Here is a 24308-nt window from a genome sequence, read left to right on the forward strand (position 1 = left end):
TGATTGGCTAACTTTCAGAAGCATCCAGTGTTTGTGAGCCTCATCCTCTTACAGGTGTGGAGGTTCTGAAATCAAACAGCAAAACTACTAAGTAACATACTTTAACATGACTGATTGCAAATCCTTCCATAGATATTCGAGCCTGAATCTGATCTGCCATATGAGAGTGGACAGCAACATCTGCGGCAACAAAGATTACAGCGGGACATCTCTGTTTGGTAAATATTATGTCCAACTTGCTCATAGTGTGACAGAATGATGTAGTTCGTCTGTAAGTCACAATACATATATAAAATTTTTTCGTTATATGCCCCTCTTAATAGGCGTATGGATGGGAAATTCACTAAAATGCTGACTGAAGTGGAAACTGTCTGCTGTCAGGAAATATCAAAGGTAATGTTGCTAGTGAAATGTTATTGTGCTGTCGCCAAATGGCTGTATAGTAAACCTGCACTGTTGGTTACTTGTATACTGGAGCATGTTGAATGCCTGGAGTGGTTGACCGTATAAAATAATCTGTGACAATCTGACGTTAGCTTGTGGAGAATGTCGAAAAACTGTGGGAAACCTGGTGTTCAGAACAGTCTGACACCTGCGCTTTTGTCTCAAAGGGAGTACTTCTATATACGTTTACCTGATGATTTGAAACTTTGGTCACGTTTAATACTGCCTGACATTGTAACATTCTGTATAGCATATGACAGAAAAATAAGGCAAAGCATGATGAAATGTGGTAGCTCAGAGTGAGACGTGAACATCCTGGGTGCCTGTGCTGACAATCTGTTCACTGATGAACAATACCAGATGATCAGACCCTTTCCTACTATAGAAAGAAAACACATCAACTACAGTAGATGTGAGGTGTTAGCACTCACTGTTCCCCTCGACTACTGTTTTTTTTCCAGCTATGACAAATGTTTGAGGCTTTGGCAGGCGGATGTCAGAGGGTTTATTTGGTTTAATTTAAGCACAAAAATAGAATCACTGTAGGCATGAACCAGGAATAGAGCATTGGGGTAAAACGTGTTACTGGCCCTCATCTAGTCAAAGAAATGTGCTTGTTTTGTTTTTTTAGGTTGAGATTTCAAGTGCACAGATAAAGGCAAAAACCATGGTCTTGAGCAGAATTATTAAGGAGTTATTCTAATGCAGGTTTAGGGGAAAAACATGATGATAATGAGAATGAATAGGCAACAACATAAGGCATTGAAAGAGTAGGTTCAAGTGTCTACTCTGAAACCCAGTGGTACTGTATTTCAAACTACTCATAGCTCCTCCAAGTTGTGAGTGTAAACTGTGGAGATCTGTGTTATTTAAAAAAAAATATATTTGCTTATTTTATCTGTGAGCCCTCTGGCTTATTTCATCACATTATATAGTCAAGATGTTGTTCATTTGATGTATACTTGATCAATAGTAAAGTTCTTAAAAGTAAACACAAAAAAAGAAAAAATACACAGTGGGTAAAAGGATTTTCCTGTTTACAACAGTCTGATGAAAACAGCAATAATGAATCAGTTGGTGCTTTGAATTGTATGGTGGCACCTAAAACAACAACAGAGTCTCTTCATTCCCTGCATCTGCATTTTTCATATCCACACTTTCATTGGAAGTGGTGCACTAAGCATAAAGAGGGTCTACCTCCTTTGCTCCCCCGGGAGCAAGCAGCAAACTTCACTAGCATCAGACCTCTATAAATATTCCAAGCAAGGCTGACCTGGTTACAGAATGCCCTTGGGAGTGTGAATTAGCATCTGAATACAGACGCTGCTGTAGCCAGTTGAAGACAGGCCTGGCAGGAGTGGCAGCACTGCTGAGACTCCCTTCACAGCTCCTGTACAGACCAGCCAGCACGCTTCAGAGCACGAGCATGGTGAGCGCACATCAGCTACAAGAGATGAAGGCATAAAGCTAATGAGGGGGAGTGTAGAGGGTGCATGTCCTTCCATCTATAGCTATTTCTCCATCAGTAACATAATGAATTTAAACAGTTGCTCCCAGTGTCACAAATTCGATGGGTTTCTGTGAACTCTGTTAGAGTGAGTGAAAGAGATTACATAGAAGTTTAGGTAGGTGATAGCAATATAAATTTTGAGGGTTCCTTAAAATTGGGCTGGCTCTTATCCAAAATTAATCAGAACAGCCAGATATCTCAGTTTACTTGTCTGATAAGTAAGCAAGGGCTAGTTAGTTGTGTAGTTGTTTTTTTTTTTTTTACTACTTTTACTCTGACCTCACATTTCTTCTCCTCTCTGCCTGTTTCATCCTCAAATATTTTTGCACTGTTGGGTAAAGTGAAAGCTAAAAGTGGTGACATCTCAACTCACACGCTGCTGTTCACAGAACCAGGAAACACAATCGAACAATACAGACAAGGCCACTAACTGACTTCAAAAATATGAACAAAAGAGCCAAGGGTCATCAGACAGTGAGGATAGTCGGTCACACATTTCCATTTGGAGTCATGCCCAATGTCTACTGCATCTCTGAACTCACACATACGTAATTCAGCAATGAGGAGTAAGTCAATCTCAATGGGTCAGTCAGATCAACCTCTTGCCTAGCAGTCCAACAAAATTGATGTCATGGTTAAGAACAATAAAATGAAGCATAGAAATGCCAAAGATATACTTGAGATGATTTAGACTTCTGTTGCCATTAGGTTTGTTGTCCACAAGTGCGTTGACAGGTTTGTTTTTTTCAGTTCAGTGCTCCACCCCCAAATGTCCCTGAGTGAGTGATAGAGTTGAATGAGTGCTTAAGTTACACCATGGTTCTGCCATGTTGGAGTTTCCCCATTGGCTGTTGCTCTTTCAAAATTAATTGCAGTGAATGCTTTCTGTTACCACCTGTGGGAGGTGCCGTAGTACTATGGTGCATTGTGGACTGGGCAGCAGTCGCCCCCGCGACCTGGACCTGGACCCAGATAAGCGGCAGATGATGACATGACGTGGCTTTCTGTTACGTCATCAAGGGGCGTTTACGAGCAGTGTTGTCAACTTAGCGCCTTTGCTAGATTTATCGACTTTCATATACTAGGCATATACTAAGTTTGCAGTTCTTTACACATAACAGGCGTGGTTATTAATTTTTAAAAAATCACAAAAATCATTATTGTCATAAGCCTTAATTTCTACAATTTCTTCTTCTGCCCTTGTTCTCATATTTTCATATTTTAAAAACCCTGGGGGTTATAATCAGGTATTAATATGTCTGTTAAAACTGTGGTTCCACATTTAAATTGAACTGAAAAGAATAATTTAAATGATGATGTATTATATATGTAAGCCTATGGTAATAATTTAGATCATAATGAATAGTGTACTTTCATTTCTGTCTTGACTACTAATATCTCACATTAGCTGCAGTTTGTTGGTCTTAGAAAGGCTGATAGGCCTGGTCACTTAACAGCTGTATGACAGAGAGGGAAGCTCGAGTTTCTCAGTAAATAACAGTACTGAATTTATTCTCTGTGGGATGTTTGGTGAATGTGGCCAGCAAAAAGTTTGTGCACACATCTGTCACACAGTCTTCAGGGTGTAGCCTGTATTTCCTGTACTACGGTGCCTACCTCATCATGAGTACCACAGTTGCAGCTACATATGTAGGTCAAGAGCTTTTTCATTTTAAGTAAGAGTGGAAATTCCCTTGTCTCTTTTGTCATTCCAGTTGAAAGACTACTTTTCCTGCAGTGAATCAGTCTCAACCATTTGTACACCCATGCTGATTTTAAATCACTTCCTTTGTATGTAAGCCTTGACCCACCACTTCTACAGTATTTTGATTTAAAGAAGTTATTTCAGTGAAGGAGAAGTATGATGCAAAATGACAAAAGAGAGAACTGGCCCAGTGTTCTTTTATGTGTAGAGAATAACTCAAACTTAAAACACGGTACTGCAAAAATCTGACATTGAAAACATTCTGGGTTGTAAGTCAGTATATTCAAACTTCATGTTCATACTTGCTTTAGCTGTCTGCCACCACAATTACAACCAGTAATAGAGTGTAGTAATGTTTTAATTCATTGTGAGGAACTGATGGCAGTTTTGGGGTCCATTCCCACAGTAGCTTTTGAAGTGTATTAAATTTTGATGATAAATTACAAACCTCCAGGAAACATGTTTGACTGTCTTATCTCTTGAGCCACAGTCGGCTACAAAAGAATTTAAATCTGTGCCATGGAAGTACAGATACCAAGTCATTGCCACAAATAACACTGCTGTCCACCTTCAGAGAGAGTCGCCACTTCAGTTTTTCAACTCAAAATAAATTATCCATTCAAAGAGTCATCTTTCAACTCAATCAAAGTGTGAGGTTCCCATAAATCCAAAGATACTAAACCAACAAGTTTCAAGTCTTGGGCTTGTCCCTTCTACATAAGTGAAATTTATACATTGCTATTCAGACTTCCACAAACAACACTGAGGGTCTAATGCAGAGGTGTCAAACCTGTTCCACAAAGGGCCATGTGGCTGCAGGTTTTTGTTCTGACCAATCAAGAGCTAACAATTTGACCAATAAAGACTGAGATCGGTTGATTAAATGAGTCAAGTCTGGTGTGCTGCTGCTTGGTTGGAACAAAAACCTGCAGCCACATGGCCCTTTGTGGAACAGGTTTGACACCTCTGGTCTAATGGATGTTTAAAATTAACAGAACATACCAGTGGTTTTGTATGTTTTAGCTCATTAACTAAAAATTATGTATTATTTTGCCATTTTCCAAATTACACTATTATGTAATTGGCGTACGTTACATAACGTTATGGATTTAAATTTCCTCCTGGTAGGCAGCATTTGCTTAATAATTATTTCAGAATGGCGTGAAAGTCAGTTAAAAAAATCATAAAACCTGTTAGGCATGGGAAATTGACCACACAACATTTTCCTTCTTGTTTCCTGTTATCAATTTATTACTGTTATCTTTTTTCTTTTGCCAGTGTCGCTTATCATGTGTGGTAGTACAACTGTAGCAATTTGGCAGTTTCTTTGATGCTGTGTTCAAGGATGCTTCAGTTAGCTCTGTTCAAGGTACAACAGTTAGCTTTTAAGTATCAGAGTTGACTGCTGTACCTTCTCAGTGCAACACCTCACATTGTAAATTCACACTGCCTTTTCCCTGATGTCAATTTTTAGTTGTTTGTCTTTTCTGACAAATCTCAGAGAGAGACAGTTGCTGCTGAGTTGTTGGCTTTATAACGTAATGGCAAGTACTCAGAATTTGTTGTTGATGTGCTGTAATACAAAACCAACAATATTTCTTTAAGTCACAGGCGCTTCGTTTTGAAGAGTAGTTACTGTTATTAATGTATGCTATCAAGAATCCCAGAGAGGTATCACTTGATATGTATTGACAAAGCTCTATAGAACCATACAAAATCAAAGGGACATCATACCAAACAAAAAGGAATGAAGGGACATACCCCCTGCAAGGATCTGCTGCTCCAGTTCAGCCATCTGTTTCCTGTAGGCCCTGAGTGCTGCTTCCTTGAATGTGGGTCGAACACGCTTCTTGGGTGGGGCCTCTGTGGGCTTCTCCTCTGGAACATTTTTGTTTTCATCCTCCTGCTGTTGCTCCACTTTTTCAGAGACCTCAGCAGCCTCCTCAATTATCTCATCTACCTCCTCTAACTCCTCATCACCCTCTTCCATCTCCTCAGTCACATCATTGTCCTCAGTCTCATCTGGTTCTTCTACGTCCACATACTCCACCATTGCGTCATACTCAGCAGTGTCCTCACTGTACTCTTCATCATACGGCTCATCCAAACTGCAATCATACTCCAGAACATGTGTCTCTTTACTTGTTTCCAAGTCCTCTCTAGCTTCAAAATCTTGAGAAGCCTCAAAATCCTGAGAGGCATGAGATGCCTCAATGTCATCAGACACATCATAGTCCTGAGAAGTCTCACACTCCTGTGCAGGCTCATCTGTCTCCTGTGTCTCATTAGCATTAGTTCTGTTCTCCAAATTAGCTAATACCTGCTCCATCACTTCAACATAGTGGGTCTCACTGTCCACAGGTTGTTCACCAGCATCTGCATCTGCACCTGTTTTCTCTTCCTCTGCCTTGTAGAAGACAGGCTCTGTGTCTACTGTAGTACTAGAGTTATTTACAGTGGAGGTGGACAGGGTGCGGAAACGCCCCATAAACGATGAAGAGGAGTTGGTGGGCTCCTCAGGAGGAGCAGGGGTACTCTGAGAGCCGGACTTCCAAACCACTTCCAGAGCTGACTTAGCCCTCTGCAGTGTCGAGCCAAAGCCAAAACCAAAGGACTTCTCACTTAGATCTATGCTGAGCCTACTGCTCCAAGACTTGGGAACCTCCTCAACCTTCTCTGTTCGGATCTCACTCTGACTGCGGTACATAGTTGTAGACTTATTCTGGGCCTGGTGAAAGCCATGATTGACGTCCAGTTCAGGGAATTTGTCTTTAGGAACTGCTTTGGGGGTTTCCTTAGGGGCATCTTTAGAGGCAGCTTTGGGTGCCACTTTTGGGGCTTCTGTTGGGGCTGCTTTAGGGGTGTCTTTTGGGGGCACCTTGGGGCTCTCTGTAGGGGCTACCTTCGGAGCTTCTTTAGGTGGAATTTTAGAAACTTCTTTAGTGGGTACTTTACCACTCTCGTTAGAGGTTGCTTTCAGTGTCTCTTTTGGGGCCTCTTTTGGGACCTCTTTTAGGGGTAATTTTGCAGCTTCTTTGGTAACCTCTTTAGCAGCAACTGACAGCAACAGACCTTCTTTAGATACAGCTTGTGGGGGCTCTTTAGCAATGACTTTAGGGGACTCTTTAGGGGAATCTTTGGGGGATTCTTTAGGGGTTGAGACAGGACTCTCAATTGGGGTTATTTTAGGGCTATCTTTAGGTGACTCTTTAGGACTTTCTCTGGGAGTTATTATGGGGCTATCTTTTGGGGCCACTTTGGGAGTGACTTTTGCAGCCTCACTAGAAGTTAACTTAGATGTCACTTTAGTTACCTCTTTAACAGTGGGCTTTGTGGCATCTTTAGGTGTTAGTCTAGGGCTGTCTTTAGGGAGGGCCTGAGAGGATTCTTTAGCTGCTGATTTGTGAATCTCTTTAGTTGACTCCTTAGGAGCTGCTTTAGAGGTCACTTTAGGTGAAACCTTAGCAGTTACCTTGGGACTATCCTTTGGCAACATTTTGGTGGTTTCTTCTTTAGAAGCTAATTTAGTTTGTTTATGTGTCACTTTCGCAGCAGCTTTAGGGGGGGCATCTTTAGACAATACTTTCGTACTTTCTTTTGTGATCGCCTTACATCCCTCTTTAGACTGTCGAGCAGATGTTTTGATGACAGACTCCCGCTCTGTGATGGGAGGAATGATGTGGGTGGTTACAGGTAGAGAAGATTCTCTGTCAAGATTCATGAATTCTTCATCTCCTTCAAATTGTAAGTCAACCTCCTGACATTTAGTGATATTTTCTGGAAAACCAGGGATGGTTGATGGATCAAAGGGACTGCTGACCTCTATAGAGGCTTCCAAGCCAGAGTCAGCACCCTGCTCCAGATGATGCCAGTCTTTCCAGGGTGATAGATCACCTTGCAGAGAGAGCTGGGAGCCACTGTAGTGGCTTCTGTCCCCAGACATGCAGACAAGTCCATTGCTCACCCCACTGTCTATAGTTTCTGTTGTCTCAACTTCATTGTGTTCATAGGTTTGATTTTCATGGCTGAGTTGGTGACTGGGGCTAGCATACCAGGAGGAGGCCATGTCTTCTTGTTTTCTCTGCCAGAGTTCCTGATCTGAGGAGGACAGCAGGGAGCAGCCATTAGCCCGTGTAAAGTACTGGCTCTCTGAAAAGTCTTCTGAGTATGATTGGCAAAGTTTTGAGCAATCAGACTCAGAGCGGCTAAGTTTAGGGGTGGAGTAGTCGCTCTGGGAAAGCCAGCCAGGGGTCAAATCAGAGTAGTAAGCCTTGGCATGCTTGTCTGGGTCATAATAAGAGTCATCAGCATAGTGAACTGCGCCTGAGTAGCCTGCTTCTTCTCCTGACCGGCTGTGGTCATGGGATCGTCTCTTCTCTGATTTACTCTTGTGAACAGGCTTTGAAATCACCATTGCATATTTATTTCTGCTTAATTCATCTAATTCTTTATCACTGTCCATTGAGTCCCAGTCATCGCTCTCCACTACTTTATCCTTTCCTGAGACCTTTAGATCCATGCTTTCATAGGTTTGTGAGGAAGACATTGTTTTGTCTTTTCTCTCCTTTCCATCATGAGTTAAGCTATCGGTAGAGACTGTAATTCCTGTTCCTTTAAGTTTATAGCATTTTTTCAAGACTAAATCCCTATCTTGGGTTGTAGCAAAAATGACAATAATAGGGCGGGGTTTTGCATTAGAACATTCTCTTTGTTGGCCTAACCTATGAGCAAGCTCAATTTTTATAGTTTTATGGGCATCGATAAAACCCATTTTGTCTTTTAGTATCTTGTATATTAGACTTTCTGTTTTTTCCGACCTTTCTTCAGGAACATTGAGGAACCGCAAGGTGGAATTATTGGCCTGGTGGCTGATTTGTTTTATGTAATCATGGATGTCGCGTGTTTCCCTTCTAGACTGGACAAATCCTGAGCGAAGCTGCTCAATCTCACTCTGAACTACTTCCACACTACTGGAGATCTCATCAATGGAGCTTTTTAGGGCATTTACATGACCACGCAGCTCAGATAGTTCTGTCTCTATCTGGCTGATCCCCTGAAGCTCCTTAAAGATCATCTCCATGACATCCTGGGTCTGACTGATGCACCCTGTGGAGGAGGAGCCAGGCTCCAGGGTTGAACTCTTTTGCTGACGCCCAGCACGGTCCAAGGACTTGCTCCGGATGCCCAGGGTTTTCCTCCAGTTGCTCACCTCGGAGTCTGAGGAGACACATTCCTGACTCTTTTTCCATTTTCTTAACTTGCGCAGAGCACCCAGTCTGAGTGTGTGGAGACTGGAACGTTCCACTCGTTCACCCTCAGAACTGCCATCAGAGGGAGCCAAACTGATGAGGCTCTTCCTGTTTCGTCTTACTGGCATAGTGTGAGATTTATGCTCATCCAGTCTCCGGACAGGTTTTGTCTCACTCAAGGAGTCAGAGTAACTACTATCAATGGAAAGAACCTCAGGAAAGATGCTTTCATTATTATTCAAAAAAACAGAATTTTTGGGGAGTCCATTTGCTATAGCTACGCGATAACTGAAAGTGGGTGACAGGGATGAGCAGTCGTTCTTTCCGTCGTCTTCTTCAAGCGATATGTTACGTGCCGAAGAGCATTTGGAAATCTTTTTCACTGTAGTCTTCAGTGTAGTAGAGAGTGTTAGATTGTGTGCTTGCAAATCAGTGGTCAATTTAGGCTCTTTATTTTCGCTTCTCTCTTTCTTCTTTATTGGGTTTGCCAATTTCTTTGTAAACATTCCTTTGCAAATCTTTTCAATGTAGGATGATATAGTCTTGATTAGGGCAGAAACCATGGATGGCAATCCTGTGGACTGTTTTTTATCATCTAGTGGAAGAAGTTGGCTGAGGATACAGCGGTGGTGAGCCAAGCACAATCAACCTGTGCTGACAGTGGGAGCCCAGCTCACAATCACTAAAACTACAGTCCACGTAGAGACTCACAAATACTTTTAAATCCAGTGGCCTTCCTCCAGAAAAGAAACATCTCCCTGAAAAACAAAAAATACATTTATTTTACAATTTGGTTACAGATTCTTGGATCACATTTAAACACAAGCAGGAAGAACCTAAACTGAGTTATTACTTCGTCCACTGTCTCAGTCAATGCAATCTGTCAGATCTTTAACATAGTATCAGAAGTCTCCCATTGAGTGATCTCTAAACTAGGCACAAAGGAAACCAATAATTCGCATAAAGAAAAAGCATATCTTCATTTGAACATTCAAGACGAGGACAATTTTTCAGTTTTGTTAGTTAATTTCATGTATTACTAACAGTTATCTGCATGCATAGCTTTGCAGCAAACCCCACAGGGCATCGTAGTCACTCATCAAGCTTAGGCGTCTCTTTAACTGCATGCCATAAGTGCTGACAGAGAGAGGGAAGGAAAGTCAAAGAGAGAATAGAAGTATTGTGTGTGTGTGTGGGGGGGTGTGTGTGTGCGCGTGCATATACTGTGTGTGTTGGTGGGGCCATTGTGGTGTAATTATTTGCATGTATATATGACTGTGTGTGCATTCACGTATGTGTGTATGTGTTAGTCAAGGTCAATAGAGCCACTGGCTTCATTGATGTATCCAGCTTCTACAGGAGGAGATAGCCAATTATTCTAATTGCCTCAGTGCTACAATACACTTGTCAGAGAATATGTGGGAAATAGGGAGCTCCAAACAAAACCATGATCATACTTACTCAACAGTGCATTTATCGTAAATAAATATCTAGCCTTGTCAAGGATTTTTTTTTTTCAATTTTCAACTCATCAATTTTTTTAAAATCATATTTTTAGATTGTTTTTTTTGTCCATATTGTCCATATGTTGATTATAATGATGAGAATGATGTGGATGTTTTCACTAATTAAAATGATGAATTTGATGACATGTTATCATACATTTAGGGTCTCAGTTAGAATAATTGCAATGGTTCAGTGCCTGAACTATTCAGGTATCATATGCATATGTGCAGACACTATATAGTTATAAAGAGAACAAAATAGCCATCTTATGTTTGTGGAAAACAGGCTCAAGACCTCTTGAGTCATGCTACGTGGTATTAAACCTTCAACAGCTTGAAGTGGCTCTGAGAGGTGTGTGTTTTCTATAGAGTGGAACTGGCCAACTGAGTCGAAAGAGGGATGTTTGTTGTGCAGAGGATCTGACAGCTGCTCCACATTAGTTCTGGTGTTTAGAGCTTGATGTGTCTACAGTCTCATGACCACAGAGACATGCTCAGTTCAAATGAGCTGTGAAACACAGTATCACAGTTAGCTTTTATTACTGGGCTCTGAAGAAAGGACCAGGCATTAGCAAATAGAGCTTAAGGTTGCCAGCATCAATGTGTTTCTGCCAGCACTGTATGATGGAAGGAATCCAGGAGCTTGACTATTTGATAACTTCACAGGATAAGGTTTGAGGCAGGCCTGAGGCTGGAATATTTTTTTCAAATGAAACACATATTTACCATACATTGATCAGCCACACCATTAAAACCAGTTACCAGCACTAATATTGTGGCTGATACATACACATGCCATTCAACCACAGTAACTGGTTTTAATGTTGTGGCTGATCAGTGTAAGTAAATCAGAAAGGGTGAGCTGCAGTTTACTAACTGCAGCTAATAAACTAATTTAATGAATATATTCAAACGTATAATACGGATTTCTTTAAAATTCTGTCACAAACCTGTCCTTGTAATGTCACAGGTAAAAATAAGTATGTAAAGTAATAAGTAGCATCAAAATTTGTCATTACAGAAATGGAATGACAACAGAAGGTGAAGAAGGATTACAGTATGTTTTATGGTATGAGGAGGTTTGTGACTCAGCTCTCTTGAAGACTGGGATGAAGCCAAGAGCAGCCTTTTGCAACCGATGGGTCACAACTCAAAACTGTCCCCCCCATAAATAAATCACATCAGATATTGTTTAAAAATGTCCTGACATTGCCTCAACTGCTTTCACTGACATTTTCATCTCATCTGAATTTCAAACTTACATTTGCATGCAAAAACTGAAAGGTGTCACAGCACAAGAGCCAACTTGTGTGTAAATCAGCAACTTGGGGCCTTGTCCAAGGGCACTTTTAATTGTTAAGAGAGGAGTGAATATGGCTTATTGGCTCACTCCACTAGGATAAGCGAATAAGCCGTTATTATGTATAGAATGGCTTTGCGATACAAGAAAAACTCCTTGAGGAATGATTGAACTTGCTTTTCAGTTAAATATTTAAATCCCCTACACACGCATACAGGCATTTTCTACTTCTGTTGTCTGGTTAGACCATTTCTGTGCACCCACTGCACTTAACTGACATTTCCCTTACTGTCATGTTAGCTTTGTTGCATCTGTTATGGTGGTGGGAAAACTTACATAGTTACCATTCATAGTCATAGTTTGTATGATGATTTTTGTCAGATGACGTCATAGTTATGAAATCAGGATTTTAGCAGTGCGGAGCAGCAGCTTGGAAATGGCTGGGAAGTGACTAGTGGTTAAAATATAATTGTAATGGGCTGTATTTCATACTTGTTCTGTTTTCTGTTAACAGAATCAGAAAAACTGCTTTTTTGAGAATTTGGCTGTATTAAATTACTATTTATGTAAGCATAGAGAGAAGGAGAGAAGCAAACAGATAAAAGGCAGTCCAGCCATATACTAGGTTTTGGCCTGGTTTTGTTCAACTGTAAACTGTCTGGCTGAGTGCATATTGTTTGCAGTCCTGTAATAACCATGCTTGTTATGTGTAAAGTTTTATTGAGAATTCAGCTGTGTTAAATTAGCCTATATGTGAGCTCAGAGAGTTGGAGAGAAGCGAAGAGATAAAGGGCTGAAACCAGCTGACACGAGGCAGAATGCATGCGATAAACTGAAACACCACTGACACTACTGTTTTTTTGGGGGGGGTTTTTTGTTTTTTTTTTAAGGAGGGAACTATTCAGTGTAATTTAAGTTCAGCAGTCTAATCTGGGCAGTATATAAGTGAAAGCATCTGTGTGGGTAGACTGTGGTTATCTTGGGCCTGAAGAATGAATTAAGAAACAAGATGACCCAGAGGAGTTACCGGTGGCAGTTAAACCAGATGTGGTAAGAGTCCTGGATTTTAATGCTGTGGTGGATGCCTTCTACCAGAGGAATTCAAAGGAAAAAAAGCACCTTGGTGTTATGTGCACGTTAATGGTTATCACTGGATTGATTAATAGTGTAACACTTTGCCAGGCTCAGTGCTTTGCTGATTGATAGCACTGTAACTATTGTTTCAGCAGGATGAGTTATTCAAAATATATAGTGAATCAAAATGAGCAAAATGAAGTGAAATTGAAAGTAATATGTCACTAAATTATAAATAAGTTGGGTGTCACCAATAGCAGATTATAGAAATTAAGTGGGTTGGCTGGAAAGAAATTTGTGGACTATGGTGGATGATAATAGCAAATGCCAATCTTTTGTAGCCAAAAGGATCAAATAATTGACTAAGATTAACTTTGGCAACAAACTCTGTTGTCTTCTTCAATAATACATGGAGCTGAGAGCTTGGTCTTGGCCTTTGCAACACACTGTAAAGTTGTTTTGAAACATGGAGCTGGTTTGTTTTGTTGTGGCTGCTGAGATGAAACAGTTCTTGCTTGGCTCTGGAACAGGCCCAATGGGTCAGCAATGCTGCGTCTTCCCCAGATTTGCCTGCTCTATTCATCAGATCAAACAAACTTTTGTTGCCCTTTGCAGAGGCTGCAGAGGTGCATGTGATACACACATAGCTGGGATATTGTCGTTGCTGAGCATAGCCAGAGTCTGAAGATATTTTACTCTGCAGTTGTCTGTGTTAAGCAGAGTGCTATGACTGTCTATCTATTAAACCACAAAAAAGCATTTTCAAATTCAAGGTACAAAAGTGTATGGAAAAGAGGTAAGATTTCAACAAAGCAAAAGATCTTAACCTAATATTTGGAAAAATACAGCATGTTGCTGCTTAAGCAGAATGTAGGGTAACTCTGGCTCTGAGCCGAGTTAATGGTTTTGGTGTGCTTTAAAAAGGGAAAGAGAAAAGAGGCGTGTTGCATTATTAATAGCTGCACATTCAAAGACAAAAAGTGAAAAAAAAAATGTGCATGCGATTTTGATGGCAGATCTTTGTGAAACCAGTTTTCAAAGGATGCTATCTGATCAGGAGGAATATTTTGAATTTCTTTGTGAATATAATTTGTGAGGTATTGGGTTGAAAACACAATGGGTCCATGGCCGAAAATGGGGTTTTGCATAATTTTTTAAATACTATGCTTTCAGTTAATAATACACAATTTGTAAGATTGATAGCCCATTTTAGAGAGAACTTTTAACATTAGTTTTGTTGTTGTTATTGTTGTTGTTTTTTTTAAAAAGCTGCAGCTTGTTGGATGATTCCCACCATTATGGACCATTATCACACAACACTCCACACAAAATACACCTAATAATGACTGCCGGTTAATATTAACCAAATATTTTAATGCATTTGTGATGCAATTTTATCACATAATTACTGTACTAAACTGGGCTACAGCCCCAATCATGTTTGACAGCGTGTGGAATATGTTGCTGTTTACTGTAGCAGACACTGCAACTTGCTTGTATAAAGCACTGTGGCTGCACTCTGTCCAGACAAATCACACTGAAAGAGTACTAGTGTTTAATGAGTGCTGATTACCAATTAGGGAGCTGCCTTTCTCTTTACAGAGCCAACATCCTGACATCTGCATGTTAAGGTTTGACAAATGAAGCATTCACCGTCTTCCAGAGCTAGAGTTGATACGCAAATGACTTGATAATGCCCACGAGGTATCGCCTGTATCGTCCCATTAGAACGTAATGATGCAAGAATTAGGAGAAGAGGATGACAGATAACTAAATCACCTTATCCCACTTCCATGTGTTATCAGTTTAACCACAGAATCTGCAAAGATGTGGCTCTGTGCACAGATTCTGGAGCAAATTGGCCACAAATAAAATGCTACCATTTATTCAGCGCAATCATGACAAGCACATGTGAGAATGAGATTGCATGTTGGGTTATCTAGATGTACAGTATCAGTGCTATTGTTCACCCTCACTGCGGTTTGTAGCATAATATAAGCAGAATCAGTGTAATCTAACTCATTCTGTAGCAAAGAAGAGATAAGCAGACAGTAGCTATTGGTTTTAATAACAGGATGGGTCATAAACAGTTAATCTGTGTGAGAAGCATGTGCTCACACATACACACAACTCATACCCACCATAAAATAAGCTGATCTCTGGAGCATACAATCCTTACATTAGGTAGTATTATTGTGTTATTGCATTATATAATAACAATGATGTGCTACACCACTGGTCAAAAGCTTTAGAACACCTCCTTTTTTCTTGTCTTTAGAGAAAGTTAAGAAGTTCAAGTCCAGTGAATAACCTTAAATGGTACAATAATAAGCTGTAAACTGCCCAAGGTGTTAAAAAAAAAAAAGCTTAGGCTGCTGAAAAATAATGTACATTTCATAGGAAACAGGCCTTTTTCAGAAAGAAATTAAGAAATTGGCTAACTTGTAGTTTCCCTGCAGCAATGGAAGTAAATGAAGCCATAAAAGTTAATACAAACAATTCCTTCAGGTGACCCCACTTTTGTTGATGACTTACAAACCCACTGTCTGTACAAAGGCATTGTCAAACTGTGCTACTACACCCTCTGATACATTATTAGGACAATACTGAACCACATGTAGTAGTACTGTGTATTTATGTCAGAATGGTGAGAAAAAGGCAAGCAACAGAGGAAGACAGACTGGTTGGTCAGAGGTTCATCCTACAGCAAGATAATGACCTAAAACATTAGAAGAAAAGTACCAAACAGTGGCTTCACATGATGAAGACCAGCACAGTCTCCAGATTTAAACCTCATGGAGCTGGTTTGGGAAGAACCAGACAGAAGCTGAAAGCAAAGCAAATGGTGTTTCAAAACTTTTGACCAGTAGTGTACATAATATAATTTGGTTTTGAATAAAAACATGAAACATTCAAACAATGTTATATGTTCCATATATAACTCTGAAATCCAAATGAACATTTGTATAGGATTATTTGGGTAGGATTTTTGTGTTTGTTTTTTTACCCTCGTAAGCTGCTTCTACCCTTTGCAAGGCAGTGGACCTCCAGCTGCAGAGAAGGAGCTGTCTTAGTATGTAACTTACTAACTACATGCCTTGCCTGTTATAAAATAACTTGTTCTTAAATCAGCTCGCTTGGTCAGAAAAGAGCTCCCAGATACTAGTTGCCAGCTACTGTGACAAAACAAAATCTGGGAATTCCTGTGGTCCTGAGGTAGAGCCCCTCCCATTTGTGAGTCAGACTAGAGAAACCTCCAGAGAGAAGGGGAGCACCTCAGCCACACCCACTCCCTATGCTCTGAGGCACTGCTACCCCAGGCCCTGCAATTAATGTCCAGGGACCTATTTCTCCCCCTTTTCCTAATGCAACTGATTAGCAGAGCACTCTGAAACACTCCATTTCTCTCAGTGACACAGTCTCTGCCACTCTCCTTTAATGAAAATGAGTGTCAGTTGGAGGCATGCTAACCTATTTCTCACAATAGTACAATCTGCTCTTTTCTCCAGATGAAAACGCAAGTACGGCAATTTGAGGTTATTATGCTGCAAGTAATTATACTACACGCTGTGATGTGCTGTTCATCCTCCTCTCGTTCAGAGCGAGACTGAGGACTGTTTAGTGCAAACATTTAGAAACGGACGCATATAAATGAGACATGCTCATGTGTTACGTCATGTCTCCAGAACACATGATTATGGATTATGGCCGCGCGTGGATTACTGTACATGTGGGTGCGTGCATGCCTGCGCGTCTGTGTGTATCTGCGAGTGTGTGTTTGTGTGTGTGCAGCCGTGCGTGCATACACATGTGCGCACATGCATGGTTGCTTTTAAGCATGCATTTGCCGCTCTGAGAGAAGAGCGGAGCATACGGGGGGGTTTGAGCGTGTGAGGGTGTGTGCATCCTCAGATCATATTGCCCTCACGCCCATCCTCAGCTACATTCTGTCTCCCTTCTCCTAACCTGTGTATTTCCCAACAGTGAAATATCTGCCTGCAGCCTTAGGAAGCCAGCCAACATCACAACAGATTGTCTCCCCTCATAAATCAAAATATTACCATTTCTTTGGCCGGCATGACGAGAATCGGGCTCATCGCATTTGCTCAGTGTGAAACAACAGCATTGCTCACATGCGTTCATGTTTTGCGTTATGCATAACAACATGGGGAAAGGTGAGAATGAGAGCAATGGGACATTTGTGGGATCGACAGTGTTTGTGTCAGATCTGGATTTTAGAATAAACAGCAAAACGATTAAATAACACTAACACCTCACATTTTTTGTGTAATTTTCACCTCAGCTACATCGATAGATGATGCCTTCTATCTGCATCATTCTCAAATAACGTTTCATAAATCCAGTGACAGGGCCACAGAGGGAGGGGAGGGAAGCAACAAGAAGATTTAGGATGAAGTCAAACAGTCAACATCCTCACACCATGCAAACACGCATCCACCGCCCAAACGAGGCTACGCCGCTGCACATACCTGATTGTGTCAAATCCCCGTGCAGGACGCCAGTGGTAGTGAGCAGCACGAGCCGTGTGGAGCCGATTCCCCGGTTTCAGCGAACGGTCGGTGCGAGGAGACCAGCGATGCTTGGGAGGGGAGGGTGGGAGGGGAGAGAGAGCGGCTCGGTGCGCAGCTGCCTGCTAATACCAGAGCTCAGAGCATCTCTCCGCGTCCGTCAGACACCACATCCCACAACCCTGCCTCCGCGAAGAAACGCGCACACACCTCTCCTCCATGCCACCTTCTGTATCCCCCCTCTCTCTCTCTCGGTCCTCTGCTGCGCTCCCTTGTTCGCGTTGTGGGGGACCGAAAATGCTGCCTTTCAGTGCCGCAAGCTTCTGGGTTTTATTTGCTCCACAACTGAGACACACACACATACACACACACACACTCACGGTCACACACCCCCTGCTCGTAGACGGTGTCACAGCACGGGGCGTCAAGTCCAAAACGGGATGCAGACGGGTGGTGGTGCTGATGGAGAGGCAGACAGCGCTGCGGCTGTTCCTGGCTGCCCAGACTGAGACTCTACTACCCGGCTGTAGAATGTCTGTCCCTCCCCTGTAAAAAAGTCTCTCTCTCTCTCTCTCTCTCTCTCTCTCTCTCTCTCTCTCTCTCTCTCTCTCTCTCTCTCTCTCTCTCACCATCTCTCTCTTTCGCTCTGCTCATTGAGCCGGGCTGAGAGAATTGAGCCCACAGACACACAAACACACACACGTAAACACACACACAAAATACCCCTAAACACACACACAGAGGCTTGCGCGAGATGCCTTGAGTGAGAGGGAAGCAAAGCAAGTAGTGAATGATAGAAGGGGAACTGGGGATGAAATAGATAAAATTGTGTGTCTGTGTGTGTACATTCTGTAAGTGTATGATTTGGAAAAACTGCACGGTCTGATGGAAACAGTGATGTAATAGGTCAATAAACCTTGGAAACCACAGACACGCTGAAGAACAATGTTAGGCTACAAGGGTATTTAATTTTTCGTCGAGGGCTGTGCATGTGTCGCGCGCGCGCTCTACTGCTTTTGTGCGCGCGTGCACGCGTTTATGGGCATGCCTGAGGGGCACGAGGAGCGCACTGTCATCTCTTTCTGTCAAACACACACACACACACACACTCACAAACACACTTTATGATGCGAGCCAACCCTTAGTCTCCACAGAAGACCATTCCCATCTGTATCACACACACACAACAGAGGTTCCCACACGCTCACACATCATCTAATTACGTCTCTCACTGGAAATTTCGTCATACACGTTTGCTCATTCGCGTTGCACATTTGTCATCCATGTACTCTGGTGTATTAAAACACCATCAGCGTCGTGAAATTGCACGTGGCTGAATTTCACAGCTGTGGGGAAAAAATCAATTATTTGCAATAGAAAATAAATAAAACAAAAAACAACCTAGCGACAAAATAGTGGGGGGATGGAGGAGAAGCAGGCAATTTTAGCCAATTGCTTTAATATGTCCTTGTGTGACATTTCGCTAATTGAGGCTTTAATTTCACGTTGACGGGTACAAATGAAGACGGACACAGTGAAATGGAAAAAAATGCAGGTGGAGTGTCACACGATAGTCCACATCATTTCACTGACTCCCCATAGCTTTAGTGGTGATTAAGCATTCAAATAAAACCCATCTCTCTCCCTCTCTATCTCTCAGCTCTGCTCCAGTGTGCGTGAGTCTGCCCCCCTCTGTCAGTCCTGCTCTCCTCTCTCAGCTGAGATGTGTGTCATGCGTTCCTCCAACAGCCACTAATTGTCTGGCCTTCTAGCGAAATCACATCCCCCGCCCCCCCCCCCCCCCCCCCCTCTCTCTCTCTCTCTCTCTCTCACTCTCTCTCACTCTCTCTATCATACGAGAGACGGGTAGGGAGATGTGTGTTCGTGTGCGCAAGCGCGTGCGGAGGCAGTGGGGGCTGTGTTAGAGGATGCAATGTATGGCTCCTGCTCGCCCCCTGCTGGTGATAACAGTAAGAGCATCCTGGAACCTCAGCTGTTTCAGAGCCAATCCGACCAAATGATCCCCTCCAATTACTGCAACACACTTGTGTTCAGCCAAAGATAGCAGAGCAAATGCTGATTTATTTTAGCATTTGACATGGTTCAGCTCAAGCATAAAGTGATCTAAGACTTGGGTAAATGAGCAAATTATTTGTGTCTTGAAAATATCATGGAGCATTTCAGTCGTTCATCATTTAGTACTGTCTTTCACAATGAATGCATATCAGTACCACATTGTTTGGTTCACCCCTCTGCCATCCCACCATCTCTCAATCTCAGTTTCCTACGCCATCCTTTTTCTCTTGTGTATTTCACTCTCCTACTTTCTGCCTTCTCTGGAAACAGAGACCCTTGCTCCGGTTTGTCAGCTGCCTAGGGACGGTTAGCCAAGACTCCTGAGGTCTTCTCCACCTCCATCCCCCACTCTCTTCTCTTCTCTGCAGCCATCTCCTTCCCAGGCTTGTGTAACAAATATCATCCTTTTTTCCCCTGGTTCTCTGTCTCTGACTGTTATCCCTGAGACTGTTTAGTCTTTTTTTTTTTTATTTCAAATTGAACTCTTTCCATATTAAAGACAAACATGTCTCTGATTATTAATGTTTTGTCTTTTTACTGTTGATTCAGCCTGCAATAGGGAAATAATCAGAGTGTTTGCTCCCATTTAACGTGAATCTACTCAGAAAGTTTCAGCAAAATATTCTGATTTGGCAACCAGCAACCTACAACAGCCTCTGTGTACCCCAATGACCTGGTAAACAGATTTAATGAGCATCGCTTCTCAGCCTTAAAACTCCAGTCTGCCGTTAAACACGAGGTCTGTTCCAGTTGTCAATCATTTTCTATGAGGATACCACAGCATGGTTTCAAACACAAATTCAGACAGGCTGAGTGCTGATAGAAGATAAACAAATGAGAGGTACATCTGTTGTTTCTTAAATAGCTCCTGGCTTTGTACAATCATGAAGTTAAGACAGACCTGCTTATTTCTGTGAACCCAGGATTCTTCTCTAAGAAATCTAATTGGCTTCTAAGCATCACTCAATCCATGACCATAGTATGTATATTTTTATAGCTATACATATGCACCTTTATTGAAAAACCTAATATAGAGCCATCAGAATTGTAGACCTACATTAGTACCACTTCTGTCAAAATATTTTAGGTAAAGTAGCATCTGCACGGCACCTGTACATTCGGGAAAACAACGGTATTTATGATGAATTCCTGTCCCGGTCCTGCAAAATGTAACTCAACGGAAACTACCGACCTATGTGTCATTCATGACATTTTGAGGCCAGACTCCATGCTGCTTCTGCTCAATGTCATTGCTTCATTTGACAGTATTGATCCTTTTGGATAGGCTGTAAAGTGCATGGACACAAAAGGAACATGCATGGTTTAAATATCCATCTCCACAAATGATTGCAATTCTTTGTCAGCACCTTAAGTGGGCCTGAGGGACCAATCCTTAGTCCAGTCTTGTTCTATGTATGCTAAACTCAGGGCATATAATTTGCTTTTATGAGCTCTCTTATCGTTGTTATGCTGATGATAAACAGCTATGCTATATCTGAAATTCAGCCATTCTGATGCCATGAAGCTAGATATAATATAAAACTAAACTGACTTACTGAAATAAAAGAAGGAATCCTTCAGAATTTCCTGGAGCCAAATTGTGGCAAAACAAACATTTTTATTAGTAACACACAAACTTAACTGGCCAAAATGTTACACCCACAATATTTTCATTATAACTGACTCCATCTGAAGTTTGATTCATGTGCTGAAATGATGCATTCCTGCCTCCTTGAGCCTACAGAGTTGAAAAAATCATCCATCACACCAGTAACACTTTGTTCACCTGCTTCAGCCACTCACCATCAAAAATAAGATGTAGGTTACACATTACAACAGGTTTAGCTTTTCTTCACTGGCGCCACATATATTATTTATTTATATGCGTTTTTCCATATTTCAGTTTTGATTTTGACATTACATGGTCAGGCCCGTCCACAGTGTTGGCAGGTCTACAGTAATGCTTGTTTTTGTACAATGATTTAGCTCTTTGTGTATTGTACAGTATAATCAATAATTCGAACAACCTCTAGATGTACATGAATTTTAACAAATCATAGTTTGATACTCTTTTCTGTAAGAATGAAATGGTATAAATCTGGATAGAAGCCAGTCTTATTAGACAGAGACAGTCACAGTTTTGATTGTTATAGTTTATAGAACAAAAATGAGGCAGAAAGCTACATGACTGTGTGCACTTTTTGTCATTGGTCTGATCCTGAAATGTCCTTTAACTCTTTCTGTAAAGGACTTTTGTTTTCAGTGTGTCACATAGATACAGTTTGCATACTTGTTTGCTTTTTAATAAGAAAGACTACATTTGTGTTCGGTTCCCTTCTCTGTTGGCTAAGCTCCTGTTATTATTATTATGCCCCCTATATTATCTTTTTCTCAAAGGGTTACCTCTTCCCTTCTAATCTGCTGGCTAAGCTCCCTGCTCTACAGAAAACCTAGAGCCAGAGTATCAAACCTCAGGCTAGACTCATCAATGTATACACGCATGCGTGTGTTTGCGTGTGTTGCTTTGTTTTCTGACCTGCACAAGTGATGCTAAATGCTGAGCCGCTGTGTGTCTGTGACTTCTGCAGATACAAGATTTAGATGCTAAAGAAAGGTCAGGTTACAAGAGGTAAAGCTTTCATCTTAACCCAGAAGAATCAAAAACATCGCACAACCATCTCCCATGACAGACCTTTATCCTCTGGAGGCATAAACACAGGAAAGTTGGCACTAATGAGACAGGCAGATGGCTGTTATATAGCCCTTTAGTGGTTAAAATCCTTCCATCGAAGCATAAAGGGATAGCCGTGGGCTGATGTAGCATTAAATCTAGCACATGAACATCAGCTTGAAGGAAAATATCTTTTCATTTATGTTGAGAAGAGAGAAAGCACATTAAAGGAATGTATTCAGTTCACACAGCTGTCAACACACAGCTGGCATTGACTCACGCTGCATTCAGCACTATAGGACACGATTAACATTTTCATCATATTAGCACCTGGTGAACCAGAGAGAGTTTGAATTGTTTCTAAGGGTCTACAGAATAATAAAGAAAATGGTTGTGAATTAGGATGAGGAGAATTAGGTGGTGGTGGAATCATTTCTCTGCCCATCCAAGTAACCTGCCCACCAATAATAATAATAATAATAATAATAATAATAATAATAATAATACATCAAATTTGTATAGTGCTTTCTTGGACACTCAAAGATGCTTAACAGCGGCGGCAACTATAATAATAACAATAATGATGATAACAACAACAATAGCAATAATAACAATAGTGAATGAAATGAAATTGCTGTTGCTAATCATGGGAATGCCAGTTTAAACAGGTGGGTTTTGAGCTGAGATGTGAAGGTCTGTAATGAATCTGAGTTTCTGATGTGTTGAAGGAGAGAGTTCCAGAGGGTCGGGGCAGCGGCGGCGAAGGCTCGGTCCCCCAAGGTTCGGTGCTTGGGGGCCAGGATGTTGGAGTCAGCGGTTCGAAGTCGGTGGGTGGTGGAATGGCGATGGAGAAGGTCAGTGAGGTGGGGGGGGTCTAAATGCTAACATCAACACGTTAACATGGTCAGAGAGACAACTCTAGTGTGTTGATGATGATTTAGCAGGTATAATGTTTTTCACCATCTTTTCATTTTGCAATTTGAAGGTTTGACTTAATGATGGTGCTAGATGGAAAGTGAAGGGATCATCAGAGTTGGTACAGTCATACTGATTGGGACAAGAATGTCATCAAAAATGTCAGCCTCTATGGTAGTGAAGGGTTCATCTGCTGTGAACCAGGAAAATCTGTAGAAAATTTGGTGGTAATCCATTCTGTAGATGTTGAGATATTTCATCAGACAAGTAAAAACTGCGACCTTCTGGTGGCACTACAGGAAAAGTTAGGGGATCACCAAAGCCTTTAGGATACATTGTCAGGGAACTATGAATGTCTGCACAAAATATCACAGTAGTCAATCAAATAGTTGTTGGAAAAAACTAACTACGCTACAGACTTTCTTCAGTGTTAATAGATTTTACAGTGTGGGAGAGAATATATTCAATATTGCAAAACATTAGTAAAAAGCATATACTGTCAGTCCTCGAAGCTCACAGAAAGGTTAATAGCAGATCAATTCAGTCTGAGCAGAAAACCACAAGTTGGCACATAAAGCTTTAAAAGGTGCACTGCTATGAAATCATGAATAGGGCTTTAATACAAGTGAATATGAGGTGTCAAGGTTAAGATGAAGTAGATGAAGGGGGATGTGTTTGGACAGAGTTTGCAGTTTATGAAGCAAATGTGGATTTCTTGCAATTCCATGTTTTTTTCTTTTTTGTCATGCATGATCACAAAACACCAACAATATGTTTGGATTTTGGCCTACAGAATGAGAAGGAGAACAGTCTTTGCGTTTACAAGACATTGTGAGAAACACTATGGATCAATCAGAGGGAGCTTAAGTCCCTGGCAGAGTCAGAGTTCTCTCCTCAATGCGCCCAACTGCTGCATTGCAGATAAAAACCCTCCTCTGCCAGACACCTTTTACACACAACAGAGACCAGCTGACCTCCTAAACTCAAATCAAGTAGAGGTATATTATTATTTTTTTATTATATCTGAAACTGTAAAATAAATAAATAAATAAAATAAAATACAGCAAATCTACAGTTCAGAGTACACCAAGTAAAGAAAAACAAACTTTGAGTTAGCTCTTGAGTTATCTGCCCATTTAGCATCAAAATGTCAAAACATGGGCTGTAATCTTTCATGCTAGAAATTATGGTAGAAATATCTCTGGTTTAGTTATCTCTGTGTTTTTGAGATGGGGCTTAATATACAAATAATTGTGATTATTTTTAAGCTTGGTTTTATTCCTCTAGATTGACAACATTGAAAAATTTGTCCATTAGCTCAACAGCAACT

General features: G+C 41.3%; 1 protein-coding gene across 1 annotated transcript in view; it reads right to left on the reverse strand.

Annotated features, from left to right (window-relative positions):
- LOC121182239 (protein unc-13 homolog C) overlaps positions 1-9471 on the reverse strand; it is a 101448-nt gene extending 91977 nt beyond the window's left edge. The window contains exons 1-3 of the mRNA XM_041038643.1: positions 6745-9471; positions 5421-6546; positions 53-180 (exon numbers count right to left, since the gene is read on the reverse strand). Of these exons, the coding sequence (XP_040894577.1) occupies positions 53-180; positions 5421-6546; positions 6745-9471 (3981 nt within the window). The remainder of the gene's footprint in view (positions 1-52; positions 181-5420; positions 6547-6744) is intronic.
- Between the last annotated feature and the right edge of the window lie 14837 nt (positions 9472-24308).

The sequence above is a fragment of the Toxotes jaculatrix genome, chromosome 1 (genome assembly GCF_017976425.1).
Source record: "Toxotes jaculatrix isolate fToxJac2 chromosome 1, fToxJac2.pri, whole genome shotgun sequence".
In the NCBI taxonomy this organism is placed as follows: domain Eukaryota; kingdom Metazoa; phylum Chordata; class Actinopteri; family Toxotidae; genus Toxotes; species Toxotes jaculatrix.